Source organism: Bos grunniens, chromosome 10 (genome assembly GCF_055505025.1).
Source record: "Bos grunniens cultivar Pamir isolate PY7600 chromosome 10, Bosgru_T2T1.0, whole genome shotgun sequence".
Classification (NCBI taxonomy): domain Eukaryota; kingdom Metazoa; phylum Chordata; class Mammalia; order Artiodactyla; family Bovidae; genus Bos; species Bos grunniens.
The window spans coordinates 101,014,905-101,042,540 of NC_141174.1; the positions used below are offsets into that span (position 1 = coordinate 101,014,905).

Genomic DNA, 27,636 nt, shown 5'->3' on the forward strand with positions numbered 1-27,636 from the left:
ACGGCTGGAAATGAGTGCTGTCTCCTTCAGATCGTCATTTTGGGAGGCTGTGTGTACTTGGTCTCCACCTGCCCCCCACAGGCCCTAGGCCGCTTGATTCTCTTTCCTTTTTCCCTGGGTTCCTGTGAAATTGAGTGTGCACTTGTGAGTTCTCCCCTCCTCAATACAATCCAGCACTGGTGAAATTTCAAGTTTGGGTGTTTTGTTTTTTTTTTTTTAACACTCATAATAATGGGGAAAATAATGAACAAACAGGAAAACTAATCCAGTTTTAAGCTCCCACAAATGTTTTTTCTAAATGTCCCTGTGTTCCAATGAACTGTAGACTAGGACTGACCCACATTAATCATCTGAATTTCCAAGTAAAATCTAGACTCAGTGTTTGTTCCTCTTCCTTCTTCAGGTAGGAAGGCTACCCGGGGCATTTCATCCCAGGAGCTAGGGCAGGGGCTTTCAGGTGAGGAGCAGGACGGGGCCTCTGGGGGTGTGACTGTGGGGATGTAGCCACAGGCGATTACCTTCTCACTCTTAGCCTCTGACTTTGCGTTGGAGCCAAAGAAGGAACAAGGTGTGTAGACTGTGGATAGATACAGTCAGGTAGCACAAGGGATCTGACAATGAGGGATAGGAGGAAAGAAGTCCCAAGCAGATGAAGAAAAATTCCTAAGCCCAGTCAGCTAGGACTGTCTTTTGTAGATGCAAGAAAATTCTACAACTGTTAGGGTCATTTAAGTTTGCAACTATTAGTGTTGCAAGTTTTAGACTATAATACCAGGAATGTACACATTTATTAATTTCCAGACATATGCATTGGTGTTTCCCAGACTAGATGATAATGATCACCAGGGGCAGTGGTCAGAACGTGCACTTCTCTGGCCCATGGTAAGCAAGCTTAGGAAAATAGAATCTCCAGAGCAGAGGACCTAGGAATCAAATCTAGTAAGTGGCCCACCTGATTCTTACGACCAGGAAATTTTGTGAAACTACCAATATATAGAATATTGTTGCTGAGCCCTACTTATTTTAGAATGAGGTATTTCATGCTAATGGTGACTATCTAAACCAAGTAAAAGAAAAGTAATATACTTTTTAAAAATTCTGTCATCTTTCTACTATCTTGTTTTGATAAGTTTAAGGATTTTGGTAAATGTCATCTGAAGACATTGATCATCTACTATCAATAAGGTTATGAGATACCATACGCGATAATATTTGGTTCATCTAGACCACTATTCTCTAACACAGACACCAAGATAATGTGGAAGGATGTGCTCATGACCTTTACATTACCTTGAAACATCCTAGTATTTCTTAGGGCAACCAGTTTTTTTCCTATCTGTCATGAATTCACATCGTATTTTTGTGAATCCATTTTTAAAGTGTATAGATTCTTTGCCTTACAGTTCACTGGAAGTTTTTTTTTAACTCCTGGAAATCATAAAGGGTCTCTCTCTTCTATCTAATACGCTAAGTTTTATTGAATGTTCTTTTTTCATTAGCACGTTCTTCATCATTGGCATTAATCATGTTGTTCTTTTTCAGAATCAAGTCCTAAGATTTTTGGTTTTCCCATACAAAAGTAGTCAAGGGCCTTCTTGGGAGGTTCTTGAGATTATTTCACATGTTACTTTCTTAGAACAGTGTCACAGATGCTGCTGTGCCAGGCAGGATTTTATGTAGGCATGAAGCAGAGTGTGCTCTGTATGGCTTTGATGGTCCGGTTTATAATCCTCAACATTTGGTGATCTGATCAGTACACAAGGCTACTGTCTTTAAGTCAACAGTGACTCCCAGGTCTGTTTCCTAGTCAAGACTCTAGTTCCTCCTCCTTTGCTGAAGGATTAAATGGTGGAATTTTCTGAAGCTCTGTACTCGGCTTTCTTCCACTCTCCCTAGGCTATATGCTCTACTACATGGCTTCCCTGACAGTGTTTTTCAAACTCACATCTTAATGCACGTTCTCTCTCCTGAGATTTACACACATTTTCATACTGCTCCTCCAGCATTTTCACCCAGATGATTTTTCAGACATTTCTGACTGAGTTGACAGAAACTGAGTCTGTCTCCCCCATCCCCAAAACTATCTCTTGACCAGGGTTCCTTTTCTCAGACAGTAGCCTTCCCGTCAACCCACTTGCTGAAGCCGGAATCTTAGAAGACATCTTGGACTCTGTTCCTGTCCCCTGTATCTGCTAACTGCTTTAATTCTGGTTCTCAAATATATCTTCCCCCACTGCTCTTCTTTTTATCCCCAGCACAAGCAAAGCCTCTTTCTTCACTCGTGGTCTCCCATAGTTTATCTTACTTGGCTCCCCACTTCCAGTAGTAATCATTTCTATAGCCTTAATCATAGGAATCTGTTTAGAACATACATCTAATTATTCTTTTCTCCTGCATTAGATCCTTGGTGAGGCACACAAAGTCTTGTCTTACCTGGCACTTTTGTAGCCCCTCCTTGTTGCTGTATATCAATGTCTCAGGCCCATCAGCCTTTACATGTGCTATTTTATCTGCTTGAGGTGCTTCCTGATTGTTTCTCCTCTACCCCTTTTAGATGGTCATTCATCCTTTAAGTCTCAAGTTAAATCTTAGTTCCTCAGCCACTTTCTTGATCCTTCCAGTCTACGTTAGGTTTGCCTGTTATCATGCCCCGTGCTTCTACACAATCATGACATTTAAATTAGTTGTTCAATGGCTGTCTGTGCTAATCTGTAAGCTCCATAAAGACATTGGTTGTTTTGTTCATGGGCTGTTTATCTTTCCCATCATCATGGGTGGATGGAGGAAAATCTTCCTAAATATGGTTTGGATTTTCCTTAACCAAATTAATTTTTATTTACCTACATTCAGACTTATCTGTCATTGGTGCCAGTTATAAAGATTTACACAAATGTTCCAAGAGTTAAATCCCTGGCTTGGCATTCTTGACCCAGAATTGAACTTGGTCTGTTTTGCAAACTTGCTTATTGCTCTGCATACTGATCCTTCTAGATCATTTACAAAAATGATGAATGTACAGATCCTCTTTCAGATTAATGACCTGACAGTTTAGACTTCCAGTATCCAGGAACTGCTGTTTATGTTCATCATCTCTTTTTCTGTCTCAGCTAACAGTATCTCCAGTTTCATAATGATTAATATTGATGATGATGAATATTTTTAATAACTTCCATATGCATTTTTCTTTTTCTTTTTATTCACTCCCTCACCATTTTGCTTCACCTTTTGTCCTTCTGTTTTGTGTTGTCTTTCTGCTACCCCTTCCTTTATGTCTTTTCCTCTCCCTTCATTTTTCTCCTTGCCTTCCTACTGTTGACCACTGTAGGCATTGTTAAGTATACCCAGTGGTGGGAATCAAGGGGAGAGAAGATACTAAATCCTAGTATTGGTATTTGACACTTTGTGTGTATCAAAGAAAAGAAAGAATTTAAAAAGAAAAACCATAAAAATGGTTCTATTCAGCTTAGTAATAAGTTGAACAGGTAATTCTTTTTCATAAAAAAGAAATAAACTTTGCTTCATGCACTATTTCACTTAGAAGTTTTAGTATTCCTAATGATACTAAAAATTATTTTGGAGATAAAAATATATTAAAGTAATTAGGCCATAGTGTGTGACAGTGAAGAATGTTTTTATAAAGTCCTAGTAATAAAGTTACCTTTTTCTGCTTACATTCAGGAGGACCTAATAGTAGAATATAGTCTTCTTCCTTGACAGGATACAGTGTATTGCAGTAAATAGAGTATAATATTCATCTTACTCAGTAAGACAGGGGGCTGGAGGGTGGAGAAACTGGCAGCAAATGAAGTAGTTGTCACTTGTACTTGATAAGTATATTACACGAGTGCCTTATAACATTTTTTGTAGCTTGTAATTCTGAAGACAGAATTAAACTCATTCTTTGAGATTTTTCTCTAGTAATTTATAAACTTGGTACCCATTTGTGTTATTTTAGATTATTGACTTCTTCCTCTTGCCCTTTTTAAATTAGGGGGACTACAGGCCATTGCAGAATTATTGCAAGTGGACTGTGAAATGTATGGGCTTACTAATGACCACTACAGTATTACTTTAAGACGATATGCAGGAATGGCTTTGACAAACTTGACTTTCGGAGATGTAGCCAACAAGGTATGTTTTATAAGATCCATTTCTTAAGATGGCTCTGGTACGAGCTTTTTTTTCGTACAGACTACTTTTCACTGACTTTCTTGTCACTCTCGTCATTAAACACTGACTCATAAAAACCTGTACTTTATATTCCACTGCATATCCGTACTTGTTTGATGTCTAATGCCTAAACAAAGGCAAAAGATGGAACACAGACGTGAACTTACGTAATCACATTTAAAACTCTGCTCCGGGCAGACTTCCCTGGCGGTCCCGCAGTTCAGACTCCATTCTTCCGCTGTAAGGGACACAGGTTCAATCCCTGATTGGGGAACTAGGATCCCATATACCGCCCAGTGAGGCCAAAAAGTAATTAAAAAAAAAATACTGTTCTTGGGAATGATAGCAAAAATCTGGAAATCTTGATTGGTGAAAGTGTCAAACACATATTAGTTCCATCCAAATAAAAGACTTTACATTCAAACCCTTTTCTTATCATTTCTTATTATTTATTCACTTTATTTTTCCAGTTTGCCAAGAAAGGAATGAATATTGCAAAGGATTAGGAGGGTATTTGTCTTTTATTTATGTAATTGATGGTTCTAGTTCTTTTATGGGTGGCTGCAGGTTGCCTTGTTACTAACGCTGTGTAACCCTTGACTTTCCAGGCTACTCTCTGCTCTATGAAAGGCTGCATGAGAGCGCTCGTGGCTCAGCTCCAGTCTGAAAGCGAGGACTTGCAGCAGGTACTCCTCAGATTCCACGTGGTTTTCTTGGATATTAGTGGCTTAACACCCTGACTTAGGTTAATGTAAGCTGTGACTCAGTATTCAGCATCTCATGTTTAAATTGTGGCTGCATTAACACCAGAATAGAGGCAAAGATTTTATTCTAGACTTCCTTTTGGCTTATATCAGCTTTAAGAAGAAATGTATTTGTTGATAGATTTCTACTCTTACTTTTGGGCTTCCCAGGTGGTACCTGTGCTAAAGAACCTGCCTGCCAGTGCAGGAGACATAAGAGACACGGGCTTGATCTCTGGGTCAGGAAGATGCCCTGGAGGAGGGCATGGCAGTCCATTCCAGTATTCTTGCCTGCACAGTCCCATGGACAGAGGAGCCTGGTGGGCTACAGTCTATAGGGTTACAAAGAGTCAGACACGACTGAAACAGCTTAATACACATGCACGCAGTCTTACTTTTAACATTAAGAGCAAGAAAGCAACTAGTATAAATAATTTTATAAACAATTCTAAAATTGATCCATTTGCAGGTTATTGCGAGTGTTTTGAGGAATCTGTCTTGGAGAGCAGATGTAAATAGTAAAAAGACTTTGCGTGAAGTTGGAAGTGTGAAAGCATTGATGGAATGTGCTTTGGAAGTGAAAAAGGTACCTTTGAGAACTTTTGGTATTACCATATGCATTTCATCTTTGGATACTTTTTCACTGCCCTCTCCCACCTCTGAGACTCACTAATTTCTGACCCTCTTAGCTTACCAATCCCAAGACTTAGACTGCTCCAAACTCTGCAAGTATTAAGGCAGACAAGACTGTACAAGGTGACCTAGTGTAAATCGGGGTGTTGCAGCTCTGTTGACATCTTGGACAGATAAGTCTTTGTTTGGGGGTACTGATCTGTGCCTTGTAGGATGTTTAGCAGCATTCCTGGCCCTTGCCTACTAAATGCTGACATACCTTCCCCTCAGTCATAATAATCAGAAATGTCTCCATTTATTACAGATGTCCCCTGTAAGAGAAAAGGGACAGAATCACCCCCAGATGATTCCTTGCTGCCCAAATCCCAATCTCCCAGAGTCCCCAGATTTTAATAGTCACCTTATAGAGGTAATCAGACCCAAAGATGAAAAATCCATCAAATAATAATTTGTTCACAAAAGGAAGTAATGTCTAGGTGGGATATCTACTTTAGAAACTAAGCTGATTTTTTTTTTAATTGAAATTTGTGAAGAACTAAGCTAAGCTAGTCTTTTTAGCTAATCTGAGCTTCCTTTCACCCAACCAGCCCTCCTTGACCCAGAGCCTACATTTTTCTCTTCAGAATTTCCTTTTCAGTCTGGGGCTATTTTTTTAATTTATGTATTTTTTTCTAAATTACATTGTTTTATACCTGGAAACTCCAAGAAAATCAACTGGAAAATTATTAGAAATAAGAAAAATATTCAGTTAAGTAACTGGCAATAAAGATAATGTTCAAAGGTGGTCAAGAGGTACAAACTTCCAGTTATAAGATAAATACATAATAGAATGTAATATACAATATGATAAATGTTGTTAACACTACCATATCATTATATATGAAAATTTTTAAGAGAGTAAGTCCTGAGTGCTCATCACAAGGAAAAAGTTTGCTGTTTCTTTAATTTTTGTGTATGTGTATATACATACATATATATATATATATATGAGATAATAGATGTTCACTGAACTCACTGTGGTAATCATTTCATGATGTATGTAAGTTAAATCATTATGCCATTTACCTTAAATAGTGCTACATGTCAATTATGTCTCAAAACTGGGAGAAAACAGTACTGTTCAAATATACTCAGGATTTGTATAAAGATACCTTTAGAACACTACTGAATCAGCAGAACACTTGTATTCACACTCTAGAAAAAAAGGTTATGAATGGCCAGTAAGCACTTGAAAATATACTCAGCATCATTAGTCATCAGGGAAATACGGATTACAGCTGTGAGATACCGTTACACATATTATATTGGTTATAATCTTTAAAGTTGACCATGTGTTGTCCAAGATGTTAAACAGCTGAAATTCTTCTGCAGTGCTGGCAGAAAAGTTAAATGGTATACAAGCATACCTCACTTTATTGCAGTTTGCAGATACTGCATTTTTGGTAAATTGAAAGTCTGTGGCAAGCCTGCACTAAGCAAGTCTTTTAGTGCCATTTTCCCGACAGCGTTTTTTTCAGTTAAGGTATGTACATCTTTATACACAATGCTTTTGGACAGTTAATAGACTACAGTATAATGTAAATGTAACTATATATGCACCGAGAAACCAAAAAAATGGCATGACTTGCTTTATTTCAATATTTGCTTTATTGGAGTGGTCTGGAACCATACCTGCAATATCTCTGAGGTCTGTCTGTCCCGCTTGAGAGAACTTTTGGCAGTGTTTTCAAACTAACATTTACCTGCTATACAACCTGGCCACCCATGAGGAACAAAAACTTAAATTTACACTAAGACACACAGTTATTCACATAAAGATTATTCGTGATAGCCAAAACCTAGGAAAAAAATTCTAATGACCATCAGTGGGTAAATGGGTAAATAAACTGTGGAATACTATTTGGCTATATAAAAAAAAAAGAATGAACTATTGATACCTGCAATAATCTGTTATGTCAGAAATCAGAACAGTAGTTGCCTGGGGTTGGGGGTGGATTACAAGGAGTATAAGGAAATTGGAGGAGGATCAAAGTACAGTTTATTGGTCGCCTTAATACCTTACTAAAATTATACAAAAAAATTAGTGCCATGTACACTTTAAGACTTCTTTCTAATCAACCTTGTGTATTTTCAGAAAGATTTAATGTTTTTGTATAGATTATTGGAACTTGTATTGCTGTTGAATAGCTCATTGTATCAGAGAAGGCAGTGGCACCCCACTCCAGTACTCTTGCCTGGAAAATCCCATGGACAGAGGAGCCTCGCGGGCTGCAGTCCATGGGGTCATTAAGAGTCGGACACAACTGAGCAACTTCACTTTCACTTTTCACTTTCATGCATTGGAGAAGGCAGTGGCAACCCACTCCAGTGTTCTTGCCTGGAGAATCCCAGGGACGGGGGAGCCTGGTGAGCTGCCGTCTGTGGGGTTACACAGAGTCGGACACGAGTGAAGCGACGCAGCAGCAGCAGCTCATTGTATTATCACTCGGGGACCTCAAAGATCTACATACAAACCAATTGCTACGTACCAAGAAAGTTAGATTAACAGACACAGCCTGCTGAAAAGTGTAAAAGAGGATTTTAATAAATGTCAAGACATAGCCTGTCTTGTAAAGGAAGAATAGATCATTTCTCTCTCATAGATGAGAGAGAGATCATTAAAGATCATTTCTCCCTAAATTCATCTATAAATTTTTAATGTAAGCCCAACACGGAGAAAACCAGAATTGAAAGAGACACATGTACCCCAGTGTTCATCACAGCACTGTTTATAATAGCCAGGACATGGAAGCAACCTAGATGTCTATCAGTAGACGAATGGATAAGAAAGCTGTGGTACATACACACAATGGAATATTACTCAGCTATTAAAAAGAATGCATTTGAATCAGTTCTAATGAGGTGGATGAAACTGGAGCCTATTATACAGAGTGAAGTAAGTCAGAAAGAAAAACACCAATACAGTATATTAACACATATATATGGAATTTAGAAAGATGGTAATGATGACTCTATATGAGAGACAGCAAAAGAGACACAGATGTAAAGAACAGACTTTTGGACTCTGTGGGAGAAGGCGAGAGTGGGATGATCTGAGAGAATGGCATTGAAACATGTATAATATCATATGTGAAACAGATCGCCAGTCCAGGTTTGATGCATAAGACAGGGTGCTCAGGGCTGGTGCACTGGGATGACCCTGAGGGATGGGATGGGGAGGGAGGTGGGAGGTGGGAGTTGGGTTCAGAATGGGGAACGCATGTACCCCCATGGCTGATTCATGTCAATGTATGGCAGAAACCACTACAATCGTGTAAAGTAATTAGCCTCCAATTAAAATTAATTAATTAAAAAAAATTTTTTTAATGTAAGCCCAATCTTAGAAAAGCTAGCCCATCAGAAAGTTATACTATCCAGTTCTGGTTTGGTCTTGCTCTGGTTAACGGTATTAGAATTTATTTTTTCCATCTTTTTCTACATTCAGTGCAACAGCCAATATGAACATTCCTTCTCTTTTTAACTTGTCAGCTCTTCATTCTCAACTTCATTTACTCCTCACAACCACAAGAACCAAAACTCCTTCCATATCCCCGTGCACTGCATTCTTTCCCCTCATTCACTGGCCCTTCCTCTTCTACACAGCAGAGTCTTTTCCTTCACCTGCACCCTGTGCTCTGGGCATTGCTGTTACTCAAAACTGTTCTCCCTTACTCTTCTCCGCTATACTGTCTCTACTGCTTATAGAGAAGGAGGCTTTTTTAATGTTTCACTTATCTGTAAGAAGCCCAATATTTTGAAAATAAAAACAAAAATGTTCATTTTCATTGCTTCTTCCAACTTCTTCAGAGTCTCCTGTGACAACCAAAGCCCTGAACAAGTAGTCAAGTAGTCACTCCCTTCATTTCCTAACAGTCGTTTCTAAATTTGCTCCTAACAAAAAATCTAGATTTATAGTTAACTAGGACATCACTTTTCTACCTGTACCTGCATTTGATACCTTTGATCACATACCTCACTGAACCTCCTCCCTTTGTTTTGACTACCTATACCTCCCACATCTAATCGTTTCATCTTGTCTCCTCTAACTATAAAGCTTCTTTGAAACAAAACCCTTGGCCCCCTACATGTAGTCCCAAAGAGAGCAACTTCTGTTTTCCTACCTTCAACTCTCATCTCTAGGTCAGTTGTAAGTTTAGCTCACTCCTCTAAACTGTTCCCATTTTTTCTGATCTCAAGATACTTTGTCCCATTTCCTCAATCACATTATAATTAAAATTGAGCTATTGTCCTTTTCACATCTTCAGTGGTGAAAGCATTTCTTCTCTGCCTCAAGGTAAATAGTATCTATTTTATTCATTTAATATCCTGAAGAAGAGAATACAATGGCTCTTGATTGGGTTGAGCCCAAAATGTTTGCCGTGACTTTCAGGGCCCTCTTTTCCCTGTCTGACCTTACTTCCCACAAATTCCCAACGTGGACTTTGACTTCTTCTGTGTCTTCTTTCTGTTATTTAGTCCTCCCTTGCTTATTCCCACTTCCATGCCTTTACTCATTCTACTTCCCCTGCCTCCTCTGAATGTACATGTCTTTTTATCTGCAGAGGTGCTCTCCTCCAAAAATTATTTCATTTATTTGACTTAAGTTCCCATGGCAGTAGTCTTTTCATTAGAGCCCTTGGTTTTAAGTATAGTGTTACTGTCTTTTTTCCCCAAAGTAAACAGCACCTTCAAAGCAAGTGTCAGGTGCTCTGTTTGTATCCTCTAGAGTACCTGTAACTGTGATAGGCACAGAGTAGGTTTCTAATGAATGTTCGTTTGTTCCCTGATTGATTTTTAGTAAGAAGACTGTTGTCAGGAGCATGGCAAGTTTTAACCAAACATCCTTAATTGCATACTCAAAGTGTTTTCTCTGGCAGTTATAATTTGACAGTTTACTATGATACTGTACATCAGGGGGTTCTCATTTTTATAATGACTTTGTTTCTTCGAGGATTTTAAGAAATTGGAGTATTTCCAGTCTGCTTCCATTTTAATAAATTGTTACTTTTGCATCAACCACACATAAATATGGATGTGTATTTTTATACAAACAATATTGTACATACTTCTCTGCAATTTGCTCTTTTCATTTAATGATAGGTCTGGATATCTTTTCAAATCACCATTTAGAGGGTCTTTTCTAGTTTATATTATCCTGAAAATATTATCTTTTCAGAATGCACATCAGTTGTTTCATTTTCTAGTATAAGCTTCTGTGAGACAAGTGTGAACCCTCTAACACTTCACGTTCATTGTTTAGATGAATGTGATGGTCATTGTCTTAATGTTGTGTTCTGCTTGTTTCATGGGGTATCACTGTCTTAAGTTCGGTTTGGTATTTTATGAAAGTTTTTTTAAGTGAGGCGTTCCTAATGCTTTACCAGTAAAGGATGGGCAGCAAGGGGATATTTTTAAAAAAGAGAGAGAGCTTTCTCTATAGAAGTAAGCATAGACGTTCTAAGAGTTATAGTTACAACTCTTAACTAGATGACATATTCTGTTTCTTGATAGGAATCAACCCTCAAAAGTGTATTGAGTGCCTTATGGAACTTGTCAGCACACTGCACTGAGAATAAAGCTGACATATGTGCTGTGGATGGTGCGCTTGCATTTTTGGTTGGCACTCTCACTTATCGCAGCCAGACCAATACTTTAGCCATTATTGAAAGTGGAGGTGGGATATTACGGAATGTATCCAGCTTGATAGCTACAAATGAGGACCACAGGTAAATACAGAGTTTATTGTTACTTTTAAATGAATTTGTAAGATTCATATCTTCAGAAAGACTTAACTGAGCAGTGTTTTGTGTAATTATGCAAGTTCTGACCCAAATTACACTTATGACAATGAAACTATTAACTGTTAATACCTGATTTATTCATTAACATTTATGCTAATAAAAGTTCATAGTATCACAAAGATGTCTAAAAATAAACCAGTGAGACTTGAGAGATATAACCCATGTGTAGAATAAAAAATGAAAGCCATAAATATTACAGAGAACAAAATCCTTTCCTATATGTAGTATGGATTAAGGGAATATGAGGTTATAAAAAAAAAAAAAACTGTGGTTATGATCCAGAAAGTACAGTGATTCACATTTTTCTAGTGGAGCCATAACATCAGTAATCAAAATGTTTTTCAGCCAACAGCCATTCATCCAATTTATTAGAACTGTGAAACCTAACAGAGCACCTCAGATGCAAGGCATACATTTTCACAACTTGGGCTTTGCATTATCTCAACAAAAATATAGTATCTTTCACAGTGTATTTATTTATTTTATCCTGTATTGTTCCTCTCTCATTTTCAAAAAAAGACTATGGGGTACTTGTAGTAAAAGGGCTTTGTAAAGAATGTAAACATCTTTTCTGTAAGTTTTTGATGCACAAACTACAAGCCTTGCCGCCCTTTCCTCTTCTCATGGAAGAACTCTTAAACTCAGTAAGCATTCAGGTGTCTACTGGACTGCTGAGAGAGCTACCATTGCTAAAGCTTATTGTACCTTTTTGCCTATCAGTTTTAAAGCCCACTAGAGCTGACTATACCCACCTCCAGTGTTCTTGCCTGGAGAATCCCAGGGACGGGGGAGCCTGCTGGGCTGCCGCCTATGGGGTCGCACAGAGTCGGATACGACTGACATGACTTAGCAGCAGAGCTGACTATGCTCTCATTAAACTTCATTTTACCATGCATTAAATAAGCCATAGCTCTTCAGATCCTAACATTCATTACGCTCTCAACTCTTGTTTTTATAGTTACTTTTAAATGTTTTGAAAACTTTCACTTTAGTTTTAGAAAAACTACACACACAATTTTCCCAAGACCACTTATAAGGGGAAGTATCAGTATTACAAATTCAAACCAGAGAGAGATTATCTAAAAGTCATTTTGTTGACCTGAGCTTACAGTGTGTTCCCTGACTTTGTAAAGATCTATTAATTCATTCTCTCTACTTCTTCTGAGATGTCTCTGTTGTCAACATTATGGAACCCACCCAGATGTTAAATTACCACAGAGTCCCTGTTCAGCTTTCATAATATATTTATACTCAGTAAACTGAGAAACTCTGTCACTATGTAAAGTAAATATATATTTGCTCAAGAAAAATCTTTAAAGCTGTTAGGTCAGAATAGGAAATGCAGAATTGATGAAACTGAACATTTTTACCTTTTAGTCTGACAGATGAGTCCTATAAAACAAGAAACATTAAATGAACTAAGGTAGAACAAAAGGAGATGGGCAGTGCTTGAAATTTATAATATAATTTGGTGTAGTTTTATTATGCCTGTTGTTACCAGTTTTAGCGGTTACCTTTAGATTTAAATTTGTTCTCTTTCCTTTTATTTGTCACTGCAAACAGATTTTTACCTTACTTTTGTAATATCTTGTTTTTATTTCAGGCAAATCCTAAGAGAGAATAATTGCTTACAGACCTTATTACAACACTTGAAATCTCACAGTTTGACAATAGTCAGCAATGCATGCGGAACCTTGTGGAATCTCTCAGCAAGAAACCCTAAAGACCAGGAAGCATTGTGGGACATGGGAGCAGTCAGCATGCTCAAGAACCTCATTCATTCAAAGCACAAGATGATTGCTATGGGAAGTGCTGCAGCTTTAAGGAATCTCATGGCAAATAGACCTGCAAAGTATAAAGATGCCAATATCATGTCTCCTGGTTCAAGTTTGCCTTCTCTACATGTCAGGAAACAAAAGGCCCTGGAAGCAGAATTAGATGCTCAGCATTTATCAGAAACTTTTGACAATATTGACAATTTAAGTCCCAAGGCATCTCATCGTAGCAAGCAGAGACACAAGCAAAATCTCTATGGTGACTATGTTTTTGACACCAATCGACATGATGATAACAGGTCAGACAATTTTAATACTGGAAACATGACTGTCCTATCACCGTACTTAAACACTACAGTATTGCCCAGCTCTTCTTCATCAAGGGGAAGTTTAGATAGCTCTCGTTCTGAGAAAGATAGAAGTCTGGAGAGAGAACGAGGTATTAGCCTAGGCAACTATCACCCAGCAACAGAAAACCCAGGAACCTCTTCAAAGCGAGGTTTGCAGATTTCTACCACTGCAGCCCAGATTGCCAAAGTCATGGAAGAAGTATCAGCTATTCATACCTCTCAGGAAGACAGAAGTTCTGGGTCTACCACAGAACTACACTGTGGGACAGATGAGAGGAATGCACTAAGAAGAAGCTCTACCACCCACACACATGCAAACACGTACAACTTTACCAAGTCAGAAAACTCAAACAGAACATGTCCAATACCATATGCCAAAGTAGAATATAAGAGATCTTCAAATGATAGTTTAAATAGTGTCAGCAGTAGTGATGGTTATGGTAAAAGAGGTCAGATGAAACCTTCAATTGAATCCTATTCTGAAGATGATGAAAGTAAATTTTGCAGCTATGGTCAGTATCCAGCTGACCTAGCCCATAAAATACATAGTGCAAATCATATGGATGATAATGATGGAGAACTAGATACACCAATAAATTACAGTCTCAAATATTCCGATGAACAGTTGAACTCTGGGAGGCAGAGCCCTTCACAGAATGAAAGATGGGCAAGACCCAAACATATACTAGAAGATGAAATAAAACCGAATGAGCAGAGACAATCAAGGAGTCAAAGCACAGCTTATCCCGTGTATCCTGAGAGCACTGATGATAAACACCTCAAGTTCCAACCACACTTTGGGCAGCAAGAATGTGTTTCCCCATACAGGTCAAGAGCAGCCAATGGATCTGAAACAAATCGAGTAGGCTCTAATCATGGAATTAGTCAAAATGTGAACCAGTCTTTGTGTCAAGAAGATGACTATGAAGACGATAAACCAACCAACTATAGCGAACGTTACTCTGAGGAAGGGCAGCATGAGGAAGAAGAGAGGCCAACCAATTATAGCATAAAATACAGTGAAGAAAAACATCACGTGGATCAGCCTATTGATTATAGCTTAAAATACACCACAGACATTCCTTCTTCACAGAAACCAGCATTTTCATTCTCAAAGAATTCATCTGGACAGAGCACAAAAACTGAACACATCTCTTCAAGCAGCGAGAATACATCCACAACTTCATCTAATGCCAAGAGGCAGAATCAGCTGCATCCCAGCTCAGCACAGAGCAGAAGTGGTCAGACCCCAAAAGCCACCTCTTCCTCTTGCAAAGTCCCCTCTATCAACCAAGAAACAATACAGACTTACTGTGTAGAAGATACCCCAATATGTTTTTCAAGATGCAGTTCATTATCGTCTCTGTCATCTGCTGAAGATGAAGTAGGGTGTGATCAGACAACACAAGAAGCAGAGTCTGCTAACACTCTGCAAATAGCTGAAATCAAGGACAACAGCGGACCTAGGTCAAATGAAGATTCTGTGAGTAAAGTTCCAGCAGGGTCACAGCACATTAGAACCAAATCCAGCAGACTCCAGGCTTCTGGTCTGTCTTCAGAGTCAGCCAGGCACAAAGCTGTTGAATTTTCTTCAGGGGCCAAATCTCCTTCCAAGAGCGGTGCTCAGACACCCAAAAGTCCACCAGAGCACTACGTTCAGGAGACCCCACTCATGTTTAGCAGATGTACTTCAGTCAGTTCACTCGACAGTTTTGAGAGTCGCTCGATTGCCAGCTCTGTTCAGAGTGAACCCTGCAGTGGAATGGTAAGTGGCATCATAAGCCCCAGTGACCTCCCAGATAGCCCTGGACAAACCATGCCACCAAGCAGAAGCAAAACCCCTCCGCCGCCTCCTCCGCCTCCTCCTCAGACAGTTCAAACGAAGCAGGAAGTACCTAAAAATAAAGCACCTAGTGCTGAAAAGAGAGAAAGTGGACCCAAGCAAGCTGCTGTAAATGCTGCAGTACAAAGGGTCCAGGTTCTTCCAGAGGCTGATACTCTGTTACATTTTGCCACAGAGAGTACTCCTGATGGATTTTCTTGTTCATCTAGCCTGAGCGCTCTGAGCCTTGATGAGCCATTTATTCAGAAAGATGTGGAACTAAGAATAATGCCTCCAGTTCAGGAAAATGACAACGGGAATGAAACAGAAAGTGAGCAGCCTGAAGAATCAAATGAAAACCAGGAAAAAGAGGCAGAAAAACCCACTGATTCTGAAAAAGATCTTTTAGATGAGTCAGATGATGATGATATTGAAATACTAGAAGAGTGTATAATTTCTGCCATGCCAACAAAATCTTCACGCAAAGCCAAAAAACCAGCCCAGACTACTTCAAAATTACCTCCACCTGTGGCAAGGAAACCAAGTCAGCTCCCTGTATACAAACTTTTGCCATCGCAAAACAGGTTACAGGCACAAAAGCATGTTAGTTTTACACCAGGAGATGATATGCCACGGGTGTATTGTGTAGAAGGGACACCTATAAACTTTTCCACAGCTACATCTCTGAGTGATCTAACGATAGAATCCCCTCCAAATGAGTTAGCTGCTGGAGAAGGGGTTAGAGCAGGGGCACAGTCAAGTGAATTTGAAAAACGAGATACCATTCCTACTGAAGGCAGAAGTACAGATGAGGCTCAACGAGGGAAAGCCTCATCTGTCACTGTACCTGAACTGGATGACAGCAAAACAGAAGAAGGTGATATTCTTGCAGAATGCATTAATTCTGCCATGCCCAAAGGAAAAAGTCACAAGCCTTTCCGTGTGAAAAAGATTATGGACCAGGTCCAGCAAGCATCTATGTCTTCATCTGGAACTAACAAAAATCAATTAGATGGTAAGACAAAGAAACCTACTTCACCAGTAAAACCTATACCACAAAATACTGAATACAGGACACGTGTAAGAAAAAATACAGACTCAAAAAATAATCTAAATGCAGAAAGAAATTTCTCGGAAAACAAAGACTCAAAGAAACAGCACTTGAAAAATAATTCCAAGGACTTCAATGATAAACTGCCAAATAATGAAGACAGAGTCAGAGGAAGTTTTACTTTTGATTCACCCCATCATTACACGCCCATTGAAGGCACTCCATACTGTTTTTCACGAAATGACTCTTTGAGTTCTCTAGATTTTGATGATGATGATGTTGACCTTTCCAGGGAAAAGGCTGAATTAAGAAAGGGGAAGGAAAATAAAGAATCAGAAGCTAAAGTGACCAACCACACAGAACTAACCTCAAACCAACAATCAGCTAGTAAGACACCAGCTGTTACAAAGCAGCCAATAAATAGAGGTCAGTCTAAACCCGTGCTGCAGAAGCAGTCCACTTTTCCCCAGTCTTCCAAAGATATACCAGACAGAGGGGCAGCAACAGATGAGAAATTACAGAATTTCGCTATTGAAAATACTCCAGTTTGCTTTTCTCGAAATTCCTCTCTAAGCTCTCTTAGTGACATTGATCAAGAAAACAACAACAACAAGGAAAATGAACCTATCAAAGAGACAGAGCCCCCTGCCTCACAGGGAGAACCAGGTAAACCACAGGCCTCAGGTTATGCTCCTAAATCATTTCACGTGGAAGACACCCCTGTTTGTTTCTCAAGAAACAGTTCTCTCAGTTCTCTTAGTATTGATTCTGAAGATGACCTGCTGCAGGAATGTATAAGTTCTGCAATGCCAAAAAAGAAAAAGCCTTCAAGGCTCAAGCCTGATAATGAAAAGCATAGTCCCAGAAATATGGGTGGCATATTAGCAGAAGATTTGACACTCGATTTGAAAGATATACAGAGACCAGATTCAGAACATGGTTTATCCCCAGATTCAGAAAATTTTGATTGGAAAGCTATTCAGGAAGGCGCAAATTCCATAGTAAGTAGTTTACATCAAGCTGCTGCCGCTGCATGTTTATCTCGACAAGCTTCATCTGATTCAGATTCTATCCTTTCATTGAAATCGGGTATCTCTCTGGGATCACCATTTCATCTTACACCTGATCAAGAAGAAAAACCCTTTACGAGTAATAAAGGTCCACGAATTCTAAAACCTGGGGAGAAAAGTACATTGGAAACTAAAAAAATAGAATCTGAAAATAAAGGAATAAAAGGAGGCAAAAAGGTTTATAAAAGTTTGATTACTGGAAAAGTTCGATCTAATTCGGAAATTTCGAGCCAAATGAAACAACCCCTTCAAACAAACATGCCTTCAATCTCTCGAGGTAGGACAATGATTCATATTCCAGGAGTTCGGAATAGCTCTTCAAGTACAAGCCCAGTTTCTAAAAAAGGCCCGCCCCTCAAGACTCCAGCCTCCAAAAGCCCTAGTGAAGGTCAGCCGGCTACCACCTCTCCCAGAGGAACCAAGCCATCAGTGAAGTCAGAATTAAGCCCTGTTACAAGGCAGGCATCCCAGACAGCAGGATCAAACAAAGGACCTTCTAGATCAGGATCTAGAGATTCCACTCCTTCGAGACCTGCCCAGCAACCATTAAGTAGACCAATGCAGTCTCCAGGGCGAAACTCAATCTCTCCTGGTAGAAATGGAATAAGTCCCCCTAACAAATTATCTCAACTACCAAGGACGTCATCCCCTAGTACTGCTTCAACTAAGTCCTCAGGTTCTGGGAAAATGTCTTACACATCTCCTGGCAGACAGATGAGCCAGCAGAACCTCACCAAACAAACAGGCTTATCCAAGAATGGCAGTGGTATCCCAAGAAGTGAATCTGCCTCCAAAGGGCTAAATCAAATGAGTAATAGTAATGGATCCAATAAAAAAGTAGAACTTTCTAGAATGTCTTCAACAAAGTCAAGTGGAAGTGAATCCGATAGGTCAGAGAGACCTGTATTAGTACGCCAATCAACTTTCATCAAAGAAGCTCCAAGCCCAACCCTAAGGAGAAAACTGGAGGAATCTGCTTCATTTGAATCTCTTTCTCCATCTTCCAGACCCGATTCTCCCACACGGTCCCAGGCTCATACTCCAGTTTTAAGTCCTTCCCTTCCTGATATGTCTCTGTCTACACATTCGTCTGTTCAGTCTGGTGGATGGCGAAAACTCCCACCTAACCTCAGTCCCACCATAGAGTATAATGATGGAAGACCAGTAAAGCGCCATGATATAGCACGTTCTCATTCCGAAAGTCCTTCCAGACTTCCCATCAATAGGTCAGGGACCTGGAAACGTGAGCACAGCAAACACTCATCATCACTTCCTCGAGTAAGCACTTGGAGAAGAACTGGAAGTTCATCCTCAATTCTTTCTGCTTCATCAGAATCTAGTGAAAAGGCAAAAAGTGAGGACGAAAAACAAGTGAACTCTATTTCAGGAAGCAAACAAACTAAAGAAAACCAGGTATCCACAAAAGGAACATGGAGAAAAATAAAAGAAAGTGAAATTTCTCCCACAAATAGTACTTCTCAGACCACTTCTTCAGGTGCTGCAAATGGTGCTGAATCAAAGACTCTGATTTATCAAATGGCACCTGCTGTTTCTAAAACAGAGGATGTTTGGGTGAGAATTGAGGATTGCCCCATTAACAACCCTAGATCTGGAAGATCTCCAACAGGAAATACTCCCCCCGTGATTGACACTGTTTCAGAAAAGGGAAACCCGAACCCTAAAGATTCAAAAGATAATCAGGGAAAACAAAATGTGAGCAATGGTAGTGCCCCTACACGCACCATGGGTCTGGAAAACCGCCTGAATTCCTTTATTCAGGTAGATCCTCCAGACCAAAAAGGAACTGAGACAAAACCGGGACACAGTAATAACCCTGTCCCTGCATCCGAGACTAGTGAAAGTTCTATAGCCGAGCGTACCCCATTTAGTTCTAGCAGCTCAAGCAAGCACAGTTCACCAAGTGGGACTGTCGCCGCCAGGGTGAGTCCTTTTAATTACAACCCAAGCCCAAGGAAGAGCAGCACAGATGGCACTTCAGCCCGACCGTCTCAGATCCCAACGCCAGTGAGCAACAACACAAAGAAACGCGACTCAAAACCTGACAGCACAGAACCCAGCGGGACTCAAAGTCCTAAACGCCATTCTGGGTCTTACCTTGTGACATCTGTGTGAAAAGAGCTGGAAGGATGAAACCGAGAATGTGATACGTGTTCTTTACAACTGCTATGTAGAAATTTTGTTTCAAGTGAAACTGTAAAAGACTGAAAAATTTTGTAAATAGGTTTGATTCTTGTTAGAGGGTTTTTGTTCTGGAAGCCATATTTGATAGTATACTTCGTCTTCACTGGTCATATTTTGGGAGGCACTCTTGATAGTTAGGAAGAAAATGGTAAAGCCAAGTATATTTGTACAGTATGTTTTTCATGTATTTAAGTAGCATCCCATCCCAGCATCCTTTAATTATTGCTTGTCTTAAAATAACACTACAGATAGAAGATATGATATATTGCTGTTATCAATCATTTCTAGATAATAAACTGACTAAACTTACATCAGGGAGAAATTGGTATTTATGCAAAAAAACATTCTGTTCTAGTCCTTGAGAGTCCATCTAACATCATTATTAATCATGTGGCTGTGAAATTCACAGTAATATGGTTCCCAATGAACAAGTTTACCCAGCCTGCTTTGCTTTACTGCATGAATGAAAATGATGGTTCAATTTCAGAAGTAATGATTAACAGTTCTGTGGTCACATGATGTGCATATAGATAGCTATAGTGTAACAACTTACACTATTTTGTGCGCAAAACAAAAAAATCTGTAACTGTAAAACATTGAATGATACTATTTTACCTGAACATCTGAAAGTAGGTAGAATTTTTGCTATGCTGTAACTTGTTGTATATTCTGGTATTTGAGGTGAGATGGCTGCTCTTTTATTATTGAGACATGAATCGTGTCTCAACAGAAACTAAATGAACATTTCAGAATAAATTATTGCTGTATGTAAACTGTTACTGAAATATTTGTTTGAAGGGTCTTATTTCACATTTGTATTAATAACTGTCAAAAAGGGCCTCTTTTAAAAGCTTATATAAATTTTTTCTTCAAATTCTATGCATTTAAGAGTAAACTTCCTCTTACTGTAATAAAAAACAATTGAAGCTGATTGTTGGCATTTAACCATTCCATGCATTGGCACTTAACCGTTCCTGAAAATTTTTTGAATGTGTGATTAGGACTTCCTGTTTAGTATTTTTCTGTTTACTTTTTTTTCTTACTCCGCTGGAGTTGATTTTTTAAATTCATATAATAGCAATGTGAACTGCCTTGCATATGGGCATTGAACACAATAGGCCCACAAAGAACATTTCTTTTTTCTTAATAGAATTCTGTCCTTGAGAAATTAATTCTTCTGAGGTAGAAGTAGTCTCTTCCAAGCCCGTCTTGGAATGTCACTGTCTTGTCCCTCCTGTTGCTCCTGGGTCTGAAATGAACACCTTTCATCCCCTTTTGTGTTACAGCAAAATTTCAGCAGCCAAATACAATCAGTACCTTGCTATGTTCAGAAAATGCTAAGACATTCAAGAGACTCTTAAGAAACCACTGCCTGTTAATGAAAACTTTGTTTTTGATGAGTAGGGTTGTGGGGTGTGTGTTCAAATGCCCCCTTCCTCACACAGCAAGGAGAGGATCCTCCTTCATGAAGGAAGGTAGACTGATAAGATTTATTTAAAAAGCTAATATATCTTTCCAGAATTTGTTCTAAATGATCAGAGAGTAAGGATGATGATAAATGTTCACGTATTTGTTGAATAAATGAAATTTTATTTTTTAATGATAAATTCATGCACTCTGCATTTGGGGAAGGGAAAAGATATTTAAATATGGCAGGACACTGGGGAAAGGTGGTGAGGAGTAAGCATATCTACCTGCTGTCTTTGAAATCACATCATAGAGTTAGTTATCTACCGCTTACCTGTGTTTATTATTTACAGGTAGGGACTTTTTTTTTTTAAGTCATTTACTAAAATGCCAGTAAATAAGTGCTGTGATTTGAAGAAAGGCATGACTCCAAAGCCCATACTCTTTCTACTGCTCACCTTTGGAATATACCTACATTTAAACTTTGATCAAGTTTTATCTGAGTGAAATCATTGGTAAGTCATAAGACTATTCTGTTTTTCTCAAAGGATGCCTTATCCAGCAGGGATATATGAATAGAGGTTATATTTCTTTCCTGTTTAGTCCTGATTTTCTATTTTTTTTTTTTTAGTTACTATTGCATGACAATTTTTATAAACCACTTCAAATACTTTTATAGAAAAAAATGGGATATAAGTCAATTAGAATAAAATTGCCTTTCTCAAGGAAGGGAAAAAAAAAACAGTGCTGAAAATGAAAAAAGGATGCCCTCCATATCCCAGGAAACTCAGGAATTCCAGTAAGCAGTACCTGCTGGGAGAAGGTACAGTATATATTGCCCATTGAGGAAAAGGTTCTGTATGAGACCCTCTAGTTAGAGACAATGGCTCTGAATTAGTAAAGGAGAAAATCTCAGTTCTAATTTTAGAAGTTCAGGGAGTGCTCCCATAACTGATAACCCAAATAGTCCCCAGTTTACACTTGTATGTTACAAATGGCACACTGAGCCAACATTGGGGGTTAGTTGAGTTGCAACTCCTATTAAGTAGGGCAGTGCCCTGTTATCTTTGGACTGCAGCAGACAGAACCGAGGCAGTGGTTTTCGAACTTGAGTGCGTGCAGATCACCAAAAATGTTTGTTAAAACACATCCCCATCCTTCCTGATTCTGAGTCAGGCCTGGGAACTAGCAGGCGATGCTGATGCTGCTGGTCTGGGACCACTCAGAGTTAACTGCCATGCGTGACTGCAGTAAAGCTCCTCGAGGGACTGCCTTCAGTTCCAGCTATTCTTCTCAACCACTGGACTCAGCATCTGAGAAAGTACACCAAGCTGCCCTCTCCTTTAGGCATGAAAAGATGTTAATATTGAGTTACAATCTGACACAGCCCATCTCAGCTCCCAATAGCCCACAAGTTTACCAGACATGAATGAACAGGTAATTCTGTATCTGAGGGATTGACTCATGTTCCCTTTGGAACAGTTATCAAAAAGGCAAAATTTCAGCAAATATCTAATTTGGATTTGCAATAATATCAAAAGAGACACACCAAGAACAGGGCAAAGAAGAGAACTTTGAAGAGAGGGAAAATGGACTTCAGATGAAAGAAAATGTGCCCAGTTGCTATACAAACAATGGCAAATGCGGTATTTGAGAATAAACTTTACAAGTTTCTTTGCACTGACAGCAAAGTTAATGAGAGGGAAATAATGAAATAAAAAATAAGCCCCAAAGAATCCAACTGCATTGTAAGAAGAGTCAAAAAACTTTTTTCCCCATAAACTATGGATTGTTCTCACAAGGTTAATGAACTGAAGGGATGAGTCTTGCTGAAGATGGAAGCCAGTTGCACTGTTTCTGAGTTCATGTTTTCACAGAAAACATGTTTCTGTGAAACGTATTCATGTATTCTGTGAAACATGAATACATGTTTCCTTGTATCTAAATAGAAAAAAACTGAGTGCCAGAAATGCAAAAAGAAAATTGCCAAGAGCAGAAGAATACTTGAGTAGTCATATCATTCACACTTAACCAAACAAAAATAATTTTTCAAGAGTCACAAGGATTGAAATGGAGTATATAAATTATATTTTAGTTTCTAATTCCTTCATATTAATGCTGACTTTCAAATACTACTTCATAGTGTTGAAACCTAGGACTTTGACTCCTACAAACTCCAGGTCTTTTTTCTGCCCTTCTCTCTTCTGTGGTCTATAAAACTATATTCTGGTTTTTGTTAGACCATCGATCCTTCTTTCAACCTGTATGTTTTGTGTGTGTATAATATTGTTCTCGGTGCTAAATACACTTCTGATATTCAGGATAACTCTCTACAATTGTGACTATTTGCTTATTTTCTTGACATTATGAGATTGTTCCTTTTTTTTTTAATTAAAAGTACTCAACCTTTTGCTAGTGAAGGTGACCACTGAATATAAAGCAACATTAGTGAATGTTGCAAAAATTAGCTATTGTTAATAGCTCTTGTTGCAGACATTACCTGCCTCACCACACAACCTTCTGGAATCCTGACATTAGTCTCACTGTTGATCACTGAACCTTGTACTCACTCAGTGTTAGCCCCGGCCATGGCTGTTTCCACCAGAGGGGGTACCTGACCTAGAGGAGACTAGTTACCAAAGACTTGTATGGCTTGTCTTTAAAAAAAAAAAAAGATTAGGTCAATTTTAAATAAAAGAGTCATGAAATTTCCGGTTGGAGATGGAGTGCTAGAACTGAAAGATCTTGTAGAGTTAAGACTGAAGGTGCTCTGATTGGCATCATGAAGCTAAAATAAGGGAAAGTCAGTCGCTAGAGAGAGAAGGAACAGGTATGAGAGGGAGGCATAGAAAGCAAGTGCGAGACATACAAGAATGGCTAGCTCCTGGCCTTACCACAGTTCTTGCTGATTCTGGGGGCTAGTTCTACTTTTCCTTGTGTTTGGAACATTTGTGAAGTTTCAAACCCACTTTGTTCCTGAAGTAACTTCAAACAGAAAACTATTTAGACAGTTTAGTGAGTTGTTTTTTTTTTTAATATAAAGCTTTCTTTCTTTAAATCTTTAAATCTTTCTTTCTTGAAATCATCTGTGGGGAAAGAGGAATAGGCTGCCTACAAAGAAAAAAAATAGATTGGCATCAGATTTCTCTGAAATACTGAATGCCCAAAAAAAAAGCAATAGGACAATATATATACCATTTGGAAGCAAATGGAAATATTACCTACGAATTCTGAAACTTGCCAAACTAGCACTTAATTTATCTGAAACACTTGTATTATTCAGGATTCTTGTTACAGTTGTTAACAATAAGACTTTCTCTAAAAGAGGAGACACTCATTTAAGGAATCAGATAGCTCACAGGAGTTGTATGAGGGCCAGAAAATCAGGCTTGGAAACCACCACAGAAACAATACCCAAACCATACTGTGAGGCTGCTTCAAAAAGACCCGGTTGTTACCTGTCAACTCTGGAGCCCTCTGACACCACCCTCCCCATAAATTAAGAATATATTCAGCACTTGCCTCATCACACCGCTCAATTCTGGACTGCAGTCTTGCTGAATGGACACTTGGCAGAAGCTGTTGTCATATGCCTGTAGAGCCAGGGAAAGCTCAGTGGTTTGGTTTCTCCATTGAGGAAGCTGGATGCCTAGGACATGAATTCTCCAAACCTACAAGGGGCGTTTCAAAGGCACCATTGGGAAACCAGAATCCATGACGTACCTCCTACCATAGTGCTCCTGCTGTCTGAGCAATTAAATGGGAACGTATTAAGGAAACAGTTTGAGCAATAAAACCTTTAAACTAAATAAACGTGTAAGTAATTGTGGTTAACCTGATAATGAATCTCAATGTGAATGTGCACGTAACTCAGAACTGAAAAGATGAAATGCTTAAATTCCACATTATTCCACCCCAAACTGGGAAATGAGGGAGAGAAGACATAAAAGCATGCTAAATTTCTCCTCTTTTAAGTAGCCAGTGTCAAAAGATACTATTTTACTTTTAACTTGGAAAAATACAAGTTCAACTTTTCTATTTAGTGCTAACACCAATGTTAAAAAGAAAGCTTTCCATCCAAATCATTAGTCAAAATAACTATGAATACAAGAACACTTGAACAGGATATCAAAGAATAGGGAAAAGGGGAGAGGGAGAATTAGCCACAAAAAAGCATAAAATGACAGTAATAAATAATGAGTGGATTAAGCACATATGGTAAAGTTGGAGTCAAGTTAAAAAAAAAATCCTTTACCTATATGCCATTAGTAAAAGATACACCTAAAATGATCCAGACTGGACAAAACTAAAAGCTCAACTACACACAGGCAAATGCAAAGAAAATGGTATAGGTAAATTTATGTCAAAGTATAATTCTGGATGAAAGGCATCAAACAATGAAAAGAAAATGAACAACAGTTATGACTTTATTTGAACATCAAATGATAAAGCATCAAGTGTATGAAACAATATTACAAACACAAAGAGATTGATAAAAACTGTGGAGCTAGTGACAGGGTCAGTGTTTGATAGATGATAGTCTACACACAACCAAAGGAGGGTTATTACTTGAAACCACAACTTCTTACTTAAAATCACTCCTTCCAGAAAGGGTGACTCTTGCTAAGATTAAATTCTTGAAAAGTCCTTTTCTTTAGCTGAGGACCTTGATGGGTTTGGGATCAGTAAAGCCAAGCCTGGAGTTTAGTGGGAGGAGGATTAGAGAAAATCACATAGGTGTGCTTAAGAGAGGCAAGAACTCAGGGTTCGGGGGGTACCCAGGAATGGGGGGTTGAGGAGCAGAGATGTGAGCACAAGAGGAGAGACAGAACAGAAAAAATGGCAGGAAGCCAGGGTCCTATGAAAACCCTGGTGATGCGACAGGCAATGGTTTTAGAAATAGAGACATACACTATTTCAGTTGAAATCTAAGTTCTTTATAAAATCTTTGTTCAGTAATAATGTATTCACTTAATTTTCAGAATCTTTTTAACAATCGCAGTTATCTTCATCACTTTATATAAATTATTAAATTATTTGAATTTACTTATATTACATCTAAGTGTTCACTGTTTCCTCTATATTGCATAGCGGAAACACTTTCTTCTTTATGTTAATATAATTTGGTTTGGCTGGAATATGCCCTTAAATAGTGTTTGTTTGTTTTCCAGAAAAGCTAGGTTGGAAATATACTTTCTCAACCCTTGCTTGCTTAAAATTGTTTTTCTTTTGCCCTCACACAAAGGATAATTTGATTCACAACTTTAGTCACAATTCATTTTCTGCAAAACTCTAATGTTTACTGTGGCTAAATAGTTCAGATATCAAGCTGAGCTCTGTTTCCCCTATAGAAAACTTATTTCCTGCCTGGTGTTCTTAGGGTTTTGTTTTTAATCCTTGAAATAAAGCAATTTTACTAGCATAAACCCAGCTGTGTGTCTTTTTTTTTCCACAGCCCTTTTAATACTGAGTCTTTTCCATCTTGAGTCCAAGTTCATTGAACGTTCTCGCCTTACTCTTTATAAACCAACCGGATCTACCAAAACACTGCTCTCCATTAGACACCAGCCAGAAGCTTGGTGGCGGGTGCCATCTTGTCAGTTCTTGGTGTCCAAAAGCTGCACTCTGTCCCTATAGAAGTGGGAAGAACACTTGTCCTCCACTTTGGGATTTAGTGTAACACTTCCCCTCAGAGTACCAAAGCAGAACTGCTTGTGTTCAAATGCCTTAAAGGATTTGTAGTGAAATAGTTTCACTAAAAGAAATTTTACTTACAGTCCACCCTCCCACACCAAAAAGATCTGAAGAATACTGGAGTCGCTCAGTCGTGTCCGACTCTTTGCGACCTCCTCTGTCCATGGGACTTTCCAGGCAATATAGTACTGGAATGGATTGCCTTTTGCTTTTTCAGCGGATCTTCCCGACCCGGGAACGAACCCGGGTCTCCCGGATTGTAGACAGACACTTTATGGGTCTGAGCCACCAGGGAAGTCTTGAAGAATACTGAAGTGGGTTGCTATTTCCTACTCCTGGGGATCAGTCATCCTAACCCACGGATCCAAGCCATGTGCAAGGAGATTTTTTACCACTGAGTTTAATTTTAGGGAGAGATTCTGAAAAGTGTATAGTCGAATTCCTAACATTTACACAGAACACTGAAACAGTGCCAGTAATTTTGCTAGTTCCACCACTATAAAAATCCATTTTTGCCAAGTTGAAAGCAAGCTGCAGGGCCCAGGAGCGGTTAAAGATTAAACAAACAGGGCATTTCCTTGCCTACTCTAACAACTTGCTCACAACTCACAGATAACCCACGGTGTTGAGCCGTACTCTAAACATGCATCATCCACACTCAACCCGAAAGTAGCTAAAAAAAGGGGGGGGGGGCGGGGCGTGAAAGCGTAAGCCAATGGTAGCGACGGCGCAAGCGTTCCAAAGGCTGGTTTCTGCAAGCTCACAGCCAGGAAGGAATTAGTCACGTTCGTGTACCCTCTCGCGAGAGGAAAGGATTTCAACGCCACATCAGGAACCAGAGAGCCCAGACAAGCAGACGTTCCAATGGGCGGGACTTCC

General features: G+C 39.0%; 1 protein-coding gene across 28 annotated transcripts in view; it reads left to right on the top strand.

The window, feature by feature from the left end:
• The window catches only part of APC (APC regulator of Wnt signaling pathway), a 351,744-nt gene extending 331,157 nt beyond the window's left edge, over positions 1-20,587 (top strand). For 14 of the 28 annotated variants that reach the window (XM_086323303.1, XM_086323301.1, XM_086323311.1 and 11 more), the window contains 6 exons: positions 404-457; positions 3,992-4,131; positions 4,779-4,856; positions 5,383-5,499; positions 11,097-11,311; positions 12,990-20,587. In XM_086323303.1, the coding sequence (XP_086179429.1) occupies positions 404-457; positions 3,992-4,131; positions 4,779-4,856; positions 5,383-5,499; positions 11,097-11,311; positions 12,990-19,587 (7,202 nt within the window). In that variant the 3' untranslated portion in view covers positions 19,588-20,587. The remainder of the gene's footprint in view (positions 1-403; positions 458-3,991; positions 4,132-4,778; positions 4,857-5,382; positions 5,500-11,096; positions 11,312-12,989) is intronic. The other 14 variants (XM_086323316.1, XM_086323308.1, XM_086323314.1 and 11 more) reach the window with 1 other exon arrangement.
• The last annotated feature ends 7,049 nt before the right edge of the window (positions 20,588-27,636 follow it).